Raw genomic sequence first — 10,176 nt, 5'->3', positions numbered from 1 at the left:
AGAAATAGGAGCAGGAGTCGGCCATTCGGCCCTTCGAGCCTGCTCTGCCATTCAATGATATCATGGCTGATCTTCTGACTCAACTCCATTCACCGGCCCTATCGCCATATCCCTTGATGCCCTTACTAGTCAGAAATCTATCGACTTCTGTTTTGAATATACTCAATGACTGAGCCTCCACAGCCCTCTGGGGTAGAGAATTCCAAAGATGCACCACCCTCTGTGAAGAAATTTCTCCTCATCTCAGTCCTGAATGGCCTACCCTTTATCTTGAGGCTGTGGCCCCTGGCCCCCTGTGGCCCCTGGATTGAGGTGTGCACTGTATCTCTGCTGGTGATTGAGGTGTACATGGTTTCTCACACCAGGCAGGACATTTACTAAATGAGTCATTAGGCACTGAGATGAGTTTTGAATTGTTTATTGATCGGTCACAGATTGACTATGTGAACGTTTGGCTGGAGTGTAACCATCAGAAGTCTCTGTTCTCTAAGAGTTGCGATGTTTAACCCCGGTTAATGCGATGGATGGGATCCAAATATCCAAACAAAGAACTGGCCGGCCTTGGAAACTGGAAGAAGTCCATCCATTAATCTGTTTCATCTCTTTCTTGTGTTGACTTCCACAGAAACACTGCGATCAGCAACCCTTCCATTGGAGACCAGAACTTCAGTTGCTGACCTCCAGTCTGTTGACCATCCCTTCGCCGCTTGCTTGGACTTCATGGCGTGACCCAGATCTCTCAGATTCCGGCGCTAACTCCATCCTCCAGGATCAGGGTGAGTGGGAAAGTGCCGGTGAAGAAACGGTCCACCGCCCCGGGTGCCGGATCAAGAGTGGTCCTGGTTTTCGGCCAAACAGTTTGGTTTTCCCGCTCCAAACGTACGCAGTTCTGCTGGGGGTCACACATACTGTGGACCGCAGGTCAGGGCCGGACAATGAGTGGCACAGCTGGTCAGGTATCTTTGCAAAGGTAGAGTTACGTTCCTGGGGCTCCACGCTGAAACAGTGAATCTGTGAGCGTCCTGACTGGCTGTCATTGTGTATTGAAAAGTTGGGTTTGTTTTGGTAGATGTTGAGATGTTTAGAAAGAATTTGCATTTATATAGCACCTTTCACATCCTTAGGATATCCCAAAGTGCCTTACAGCCAATGGATGACTTCTAACGTGCAGTCACTGCTGTGTTTAGTAGACAGCAAGGTCCCACCAACAGCAATCACTTGAAGGACTAGTTAATCTGTTTCTAGTAAGACCATAAGAATTAGGAGCAGGAGTCGGCCATTCGGCCCCTCGAGCCTGCTCCACCATTCAATAAGATCACGACTGATCTTCGGCCTCAACTCCACTTTCCCTCCCGATCTCCCTATCCCTTGATTCCCCATGAGTCCAAAGATCTATCGAGCTCAGCCTTGAATATACTAATTGAGTCAGCATCCACAGCCCTCTGGGGTAGAGAATTCCAAAGATTCACAACCCTCTGAGTGAGGAAATTCCTCCTCATCTCAGTCTTAAATGGTCGACCCCTTATTCTGAGACTATGACCCCTAGTTCTAGACTCTCCAGCCAGGGGAAACAACCTCTCAGCATCTACCCTGTCAATCCCCCTCAGAATCTTATGTTTCAGTGAGATCACCTCTCATTCTTCTAAACTCCAGAGAGTATCGGCCCATTCTACACAATCTCTCCTCATAGGACAGCCCTCTCATCCCAGGAATCAATCTAGTGAACCTTTGTTGCTCCGCCTCCAAGGCAAGTATATCCTTTTTCAGATAAGGGGACCAAAACTGTGCCCAGTACTCCAGGTGTGGTCTCACCAAGGCCCTGTACAATTGTAGCAAGACTTCCTTACTCTTATACTCCAACCCCCTTGCAATAAAGGCCAACATGCCATTTGCCTTCCTTATTGCTTGCTGTTGTTCCAGTTAAGGGAGGAATGTTGGCCAGGGCACCAAGCAGAACTCCCCATCTGTTCTTCCAGTAGTGGCCGTGGGATCTTTAACATCTACCTGAGAGGGCAGAGGGGCCTCGGTTTAACGTCACATCCAAAAGACGGCACCTCTGACAGTGCAGCGCTCCCTCAGTACTGCCCCTCCGACAGTGCCGCGCTCCCTCAGTACTGCCCTTCCGACTGTGCGGCACTGCCTCAGTACTGCCCCTCTGACAGTGCATTGCCCCCTCAGTACTGCCCCTCCGACAGTGCGGCGCTCCCGCAGTACTGCTCCTCCGACAGTGCCGCGCTCCCTCAGTACTGCCCCACAAACAGTGCGGCGCTCCCTCAGTATTGCCTCTCCGACAGTGCGGAGCTCCCTCAGTACTGCCCCTCCGACAGTGCGGAGCTCCCTCAGTACTGCCCCTCCAACAGTGCGGCGCTCCCTCAGTACTGCCCCTCCGACAGTGCAGCGCTCCCTCACTACTGCCCCTCCGACAGTGTGGTGCACCCGCAGTACTGCCCCTCCGACAGTGCGGCGCTCCTGCAGTACTGCTCCTCCGACAGTGCGGCGCTCCCTCAGTATTGCCTCTCCGACAGTGCGGTGCTCCCTCAGTGCTGCCCCTCCGACAATGCAACGCTTCTTTAGTACTGCCCCTCCGACAGTGCATTGCTCCCTCAGTACTGCTTGTCTGACAGTGCAACACTCTCTCAGTACTGCCCCTCCGACAGTGCGGCGCTCCCTCAGTACTGCCCCTCCGACAGTGCAGCGCTCCCTCAGTACTGCCCCTCCGAAAGTGCGGCGCTCCCGCAGTACTGCTCCTCCGACAGTGCCGCGCTCCCTTAGTACTGCCCCTCAAACAGTGCGGCGCTCCCTCAGCATTGCCTCTCCGACAGTGCAGTGCTCCCTCAGTACTGCCCCTCCGACAGTGCAGCGCTCCCTCAGTGCTGTCCCTCCGACAGTGAGGTGCTCCCTCAGTACTGCCCCTCCGACAGTACGGCGCTCCCTCAGTACTGCCTCTCCGACAGTGCATTGCTCCCTCAGTACTGCTTGTCCGACAGTGCAACGCTCCCTCTGTACTACCCCCCGACAGTGCAGCGCTCCCTCAGTGCTGTCCCTCCGACAATGCGGCGCTCCCGCAGTACTGCTCCTCCGACAGTTATGCGCTCCCTCAAACAGTGCAGCGCTCCCTCAGTATTGCCTCTCCGACAGTGCGGTGCTCCCTCAGTACTGCCCCTCCGACAGTGCATTGCTCCCTCAGTACTGCCCCTCCGACAGTGCATTGCTCCCTCAGTACTGCCCCTCTGACAGTGCGGCGTTCCCTCAGTACTGCCCCTCCGACAGTGCAGCGCTCCCTCAGTACTGTTTGTCCTACAGTGCGGCACTCCTTCAGTACTGCCCCTCCGACAATGCGGCACTCCCTCAGTACTGCCCCTCCGACAGTGCAGCACTCCCTCAGTACTGCCCCTCCGACAGTGCGGCGCTCCCTCAGTACTGCCCCTCCGACAGTGCAGCACTCCCTCAGTACTGCCCCTCCGACAGTGCAGCGCTCCCTCAGTACTGCCCCTCCGACAGTGCAGCACTCCCTCAGTACTGCCCCTCCGACAGTGCGGCGCTCCCTCAGTACTGCCCCTCCGACAGTGCGGCGCTCCCTCAGTACTGCCCCTCCGACAGTGCGGCGCTCCCTCAGTACTGCCCCTCCGACAGTGCGGCGCTCCCTTAGTACTGCCCCTCTGACAGTGCGGCGCTCCCTCAGTACTGCCCCTCCGACAGTGCAGCGCTCCCTCAGTACTGCCCCTCCGACAGTGCGGCGCTCCCTCAGTACTGATTCGGAAGGTCATCAGAACTCAGGAAAGATTGAACAGATTGGGGATCTTTTCTCTAGAAAGGAGAAGGCTGAGGGGTGACCTGATCAAGGTCTTTAAAATTATGAAGGGATTCAATAGGACAGACACAGAGAAGATGTTTCCACTTGTGGGGGAGACCAGAACTCGGGGCCATCAATATAAGACAGTCACTAATAAACCACACAGGGAATTCAGGAGAAACGTCTTTACCCAGAGAGGGGTGAGAATGTGGAACTCGCTACCACAGGGAGTATTTTTTTAAAGTTCGTTTATGGGATCAGGGCGTCGCTGGCAATGACCGCATTTATTGCCCAACCCTAAATTTGAGGCGAATAGCGTCGGTGCATTTAAGAGGAAGCCAGATAAACATGTGAGGGAGAAAGGAACAGAAAGGAAAGCTGATGGGGTGAGATCAAGTGTCATAGTATCACAGAATGATACAGCACAGAAGGAGGCCATTCGGCCCATCATGTCTGTGCTGACCGACAAAGAGCTCTCCAGCCTAATCCCACTTTCCAGCTCTTGGTCCGTAGCCCTGTAGGCTACGACACTTCAAGTGCATATCCAAGTACTTTTTAAATGTGATGAGGGTTTCTGCCTCGACCACCCTTTCAGGCAGTGAGTTCCAGACCCCCACCACCCTCTGGGTGAAAAAAGTTCTCCTCAACTCCCCTCTAATCCTCTGACCAATTACTTTAAATCTCTGCCCCTGGTTAATGACCTCCTTGCTCAGGGAAATAGGTCCTTCCAATCCACTCTATTAGGCCCCTCATCATTTTATACACCTCAATCAAGTCTCCCCTCAGCCTCCTCTGTTCCAAAGAAAACAACCCCAGCCGATCCAATCTTTCCTCCTAGCTAAAGTTCTCCAGTCCTGGCAACATCCCCTTTCTACATGGTGACAGTTCTGTTGAGACAGGATGATTTCTGAAGAGTTTCCTACTGCAAGAGCCTGCGACAGTGCAGGCTCAGGGACCCCTGCTTGAAGAGAGTTGTCTCTGCGAGGGGAGAACAGGCTGTACTTCGGATAAGGTACAGTGAAAGAAATGGACTTGCAGCTGGCTGGTTGCCGGGGATACAGGGAGCAGAGTTCGGCGCTAGGCCGCAGGCCTGTGTGTCAGGTGAATCCGTACACCTCTTGTTTGTCAGGGTGTGTGCCGGGCCTCACGTCCGCAGTGTGAGTGGGATTGCCATGGCAACGCTGAGCAGCTGACTGAAAGGCCAAGGTCCTTGGATTGTGCGGAGTGTGCGGAGACTTGTGATGGGAAGTTGCAAGTCGGCTCCTCCCCTTGATGTTCCTTCACACACTCGGGCTAGCTGGCAGCTTGGAGGGTCTGCGGAGAGTAAGTTGTGGTTATGAAGGTGCCGGGGGGGCCTTGGTTGTGAAGGATCAACCTGTCCAACTGAACATGCACGATTTGATTGGAAGGTGAGTCCTTAGCAATTCAACGCTCTCGTTTTTAGTTCAAGATGTCCTTTGATGTTTGCGTCGCCAAGGAATGATGGAAAGTCTACCCACCTATCCGTCTACCCGTCTACGCGTCAATCCATCTATCTGTGTGTCTGTCTGTCTGTCTATCTACCTGTCTATGTCATTAAGTACCAGCCCTAACTTTCTGCAGTGAGTTTAATTCATTTTAAAAGTGGAAATGCTGCAATTTCTTGAACCTCGCGGAGTGGTTGAGGGCGAGCGCTCGTTTTCGCGAGGCTGATGGCGGAGCGGCGCAAATCGTCCAGCAACTTGTGGCGATTCGTAATTCACTGGGTATCACTCCCTCGCGACAAATTCTTGGGCGATTGATGTGCTAATAACGCCGAGCGCCATTAAACTCGTGTTAGTTTCCAAGCAAATTCTGGGACTTGATTTAAAAGAAACTTTGACACTGAAGTTCACAGTTTATCGGTGAATTACACAAATTGAGAGATGCAGACGACATAAATCGTGAGAACGAAGGACGAAGAAGGTGCTTAAAATCACCCAGTAGGAGTCCGTGTCTGTGGAACTGTACCCCAGTGAGAGTCACTGTCTGTGCAACTGTACCCCAGTGAGAGTCGGTGTCTGTGGAACTGTACCCCAGAGAGAGTCAGTGTCTGTGGAACTGTACCCCAGTGAGAGTCAGTGTCTGTGGAACTGTACCCCAGTGAGAGTCGGTGTCTGTGGAACTGTACCCCAGAGAGAGTCGGTGTCTGTGGAACTGTACCACAGTGAGAGTCAGTGTCTGTGGAACTGTACTCCAGTGAGAGTCAGTGCCTGTGGAACTGTACCCCAGTGAGAGTCAGTGCCTGTGGAACTGTACGTCAGTGTCTGTGGAACTGTACCCCAGTGAGAGTCAGTGTCCATGGAACTGTACCCCAGTGAGAGTCAGTGTCTGTGGAACTGTACCCCAGTGAGATGCAGTGTCTGTGGAACTGTACCCCAGTGAGAGTCAGTGCCTGTGGAACTGTACCCCAGTGAGAGTCAGTGCCTGTGGAACTGTACGTCAGTGTCTGTGGAACTGTACCCCAGTGAGAGTCAGTGTCTGTGGAACTGTACCCCAGTGAGATGCAGTGTCTGTGGAACTGTACCCCAGTGAGAGTCAGTGCCTGTGGAACTGTACCCCAGTGAGAGTCAGTGTCTGTGAAACTGTACCCCAGTGAGAGTCAGTGTCTGTGGAACTGTACCCCAGTGAGAGTCAGTGTCTGTGGAAATGTACCCCAGTGAGAGTCAGTGTCTGTGGAACTGTATCCCAGTGAGAGTCAGTGTCTGTGGAACTGTACTCCAGTGAGAGTCAGTGCCTGTGGAACTGTACCCCAGTGAGAGTCAGTGCCTGTGGAACTGTACGTCAGTGTCTGTGGAACTGTACCCCAGTGAGAGTCAGTGTCTGTGGAACTGTACCCCAGTGAGATGCAGTGTCTGTGGAACTGTACCCCAGTGAGAGTCAGTGCCTGTGGAACTGTACCCCAGTGAGAGTCAGTGTCTGTGAAACTGTACCCCAGTGAGAGTCAGTGTCTGTGGAACTGTACCCCAGTGAGAGTCAGTGCCTGTGGAACTGTACCCCAGTGAGAGTCAGTGTCTGTGGGACTGTACCCCAGTGAGAGTCCGTGTCTGTGGAACTGTACCCCAGTGAGAGTCAGTGTCTGTGGAACTGTACCCCAGTGAGAGTCAGTGTCTGTGGAACTGTACCCCAGTGAGAGTCAGTGTCTGTGGAACTGTACCCCAGTGAGAGTCAGTGCCTGTGGAACTGTACCCCAGTGAGAGTCAGTGTCTGTGGAACTGTACCCCAGTGAGAGTCAGTGCCTGTGGAACTGTACCCCAGTGAGAGTCAGTGTCTGTGGAACTGTACCCCAGTGAGAGTCAGTGTCTGTGGAACTGTACCCCAGCGAGAGTCAGTGTCTGTGGAACTGTACCCCAGTGTGAGTCAGTGGCCTAGAAATTCGGTGGGCTGCGCCACCAGTTAGCGCCTAAAGGGGACTCTCAGTGACTTTAGCGCCACTGGCCACGCCTCCCGCGATATTTAGCGGGGCGCTAATGGCGGCGTTAGCCTGTTGCGCTGCGCCGCCACCGATGACGTCATCGGTGTGCGCAGCGCCCCGCTACCACCCCGATCGCGATATTTGGTAGCGCCCGCCTCTGTCGCGCCGTTCGCAAATTGCGCCCGGTTCACGGGGCCTACCTGTGGCGGCAGTGGCGCAAATTAAGGTGGAGGCGCAGGGCGGCCATTTTTTCCAGTAGCCGCCTGCCAGCACCTGCGTCCCAGGCCTCCTGATTCCCTCCCCCCCCGGGCAGTGCCGGCTGTGTCCCGAGAGCCCGGCACTTCTCCTTGGTGCCGGGTTCTTTTGCCAGCACTCGCGATCACTCATCGCGCTGGTGCAGGCCCCTCCCCCTTAAGAAGCGGAGGAAGGCCTGCAGTACCGCAGCACGGCGTGCCGCGGCGTGTGTCGCTGCGGCACGTTGCGCTGCGATATTCAGTTTCAGCGCCCTAAGAGGGACGCGGAGCGCCTCGAGCCTCGCCCCGTGTCCCTCTTGGGGCGTTCAAGATGAATTTCCGGCGGTCGCAACTGCTCCGATCGCCCGTTTGCGGCTCCACCGAATTTCACCGCCAGTGTCTTCAGGAGAGGAGGAGAGAAAATAGTATAAAAAATATCTGAGCTGGCTTGTTGTTTGAGACCATTTAGATCGCTGTCAGATGCCTTTTGTGGTTTCTTTGTTATCGACTTTGCTGTAATTGTTGTCTTTGTCTGTCGTACTGCAGACCGAGCCCCAGCGCTGGAGTTCACGGCAGTATTGAGACTGTTTGACGTATTTCTGTCACTGTTTTTCTGTGAAATTTTGGAAACGATTTAATCTCCTATTTTGTCTGCTTTGTTGGGTTGTATTTGGTCTTTTGAGTCTGAGTAATGCGTCTCTTAAGGTCTCCCTATTTGTTACTCCATAAACTTGAGCTCCTCCAATACTCTGCTACCTGGATCCAGTTCCGCACCAGGCCCCCCGCACCAGGCCCCTCACACCAGGCCCCCCGCACCAGGCCCCCCCGCACCAGGCCCCCCCGCACCAGGCCCCCCGCACCAGGCCCCTCGCACCAGGCCCCCCCGCACCAGGCCCCCCCGCACCAGGCCCCCCCGCACCAGGCCCCCCCGCACCAGGCCCCCCGCACCAGGCCCCCCGCACCAGGCCCCCCGCACCAGGCCCCCCGCACCAGGCCCCTCGCACCAGGCCCCCCGCACCAGGCCCCCCGCACCAGGCCCCCCGCACCAGGCCCCTCACACCAGGCCCCCCGCACCAGGCCCCCCTCACCAGGCCCCTCACACCAGGCCCCCCGCACCAGGCCCCCCACACCAGGCCCCTCACACCCATCACCCCTGTGCTCGCTGCCCTACATTGGCTCCCAGTCCCACAATGTAAATTTAAAATCCTCATCCTTGTTCTCAAATCCTTCCATGGCCTCGCCCCTCCCTATCTCTGTAACCTCCTCCAACCCCACAACCCTCCGCGATCTCTGTGCTTCTCCAATTCTGGTCTCTTGAGCATCCCTGATTTTAATTGCCCCACCATTGGCGGCCGTGCCTTCAGCTGCCTGGGCCCTAAGCTCTGGAATTCCCTCCCTAAACCTCTCCGCCTCTCTCTCCTCCTTTTAAGCCGCTCCTTAAAACCGACCTCTTTGACCAAGCTTTTGATCACCTGCCCTAATATCTCCTTACGTGGCTCGGTGTCAAATTTTTGTTGATAATCGCTCCTGTGAAGCACCTTGGGACATTTTACTACCTTACAGATGTTGTATAAGTGCTGTGCGCAAACTGCCTGCTGCGTTTCCTACATTACAACAGTGACTACACTTCAAAAGTACTTCATTGGCTGTAAAGCGCTTTGGGACGTGCTGAGGTTGTGAAAGGTGCTATAGAAATGCAAGTCTCTCCTTTCTGAACTGTTACGGCCTCCATTGTAAAATATCTTGCTGGCACACGTTTATATTTGAAGAAATGTGCTGTGGGTGAGTGAGTTTGAGGGAGTGGCTGACATGGAACTGTAGCCCAAGGGGAGTCGGTGCTTCATGGGGACGATGTAAAGCTCAGGATAAACACACAGCGATGGAGCAGGAGTGGAGCTGTGTCTCTAACAGCGGGGTATCTAACAGCCCGTGTGATGTCAGGCCGAGGGCCCTGGGCTCCATCCTTTTACTTCCACCGTTCCGCGCCCTGTGTTTCCCATTACATGCGGGGTTGTCTCGGCAACTCCAGGAATCAAGGACCAATCTGCCGGCAAACCCGGGGAGAAAAGTTACGGGGCGGTTTCATTTAAATTTATTAGTTGGACAAATATTGGAGAAAGATTAAAAAAGGCTGTTTGACCGGGTGGGGCGGTTGAAGGTGGACGGTGATGAAATCTCCAGGAATAAATCCAGACAGACATGGCAACCCGAGTTACACAGCTTTGACATTTTCCACTCTGATCAACAAACGGGCTTTTCCAGCGAGTTATTCTCAGTGCAGATAACAACAGCTTTAGTGGGGGGAGGGGAGGGGAGCTGGGGGAGGGGGGGGGGGAGGGGAGGGGAGCGGGGGGAGGGGGGTTGGAGATCGACTCTGCACACAAAGAGATTGTCTCAATTTATTCAAATTTATTCCCAATACGAAGAATGTAAATATTCACACAGAAGTGGGATGTTCATCTGGCAAATTTTGCCTGGCAACAGCGAAAGGGACAGAGTGGGGGAGAGAGACAGACAAAGAGTCAAATGGCTGGACAGAAAGGGGAGACAGAGAGGAGAGAAGAGAGGCAGAAATAATGAGAGAGAATGAGACCAAGCTGGAGAGACAGAGAGAGACAGATCTGGAGGCCTGCTCTGGGCCTGGCTGCGTGCTGTGTATACTCGGGCCTGGCCCTCCAGGGTAGGGTCTTGCGACCCCCCCCCCCCCACCCTCCTCA

At 54.5% G+C, this 10,176-nt stretch overlaps 1 protein-coding gene across 1 annotated transcript in view; it reads left to right on the top strand.

Annotated features, from left to right (window-relative positions):
• The first annotated feature begins 4,993 nt into the window (after positions 1-4,993).
• The window catches only part of LOC147100972 (uncharacterized), a 19,705-nt gene continuing 14,522 nt past the window's right edge, over positions 4,994-10,176 (top strand). The window contains exon 1 of the mRNA XM_085966090.1: positions 4,994-5,202. Coding sequence (XP_085822216.1) covers positions 5,066-5,202 — 137 coding nt within the window. The 5' untranslated portion in view covers positions 4,994-5,065. The remainder of the gene's footprint in view (positions 5,203-10,176) is intronic.

The sequence above is a fragment of the Somniosus microcephalus genome, chromosome 24 (genome assembly GCF_052327205.1).
Source record: "Somniosus microcephalus isolate GS21.2 chromosome 24, FLI_Smic_1.0, whole genome shotgun sequence".
NCBI classification, from domain to species: Eukaryota; Metazoa; Chordata; class Chondrichthyes; order Squaliformes; family Somniosidae; genus Somniosus; species Somniosus microcephalus.
Note: the sequence above shows the minus strand (reverse complement) of the source record. Positions and strands in the feature narration are given on the sequence as shown.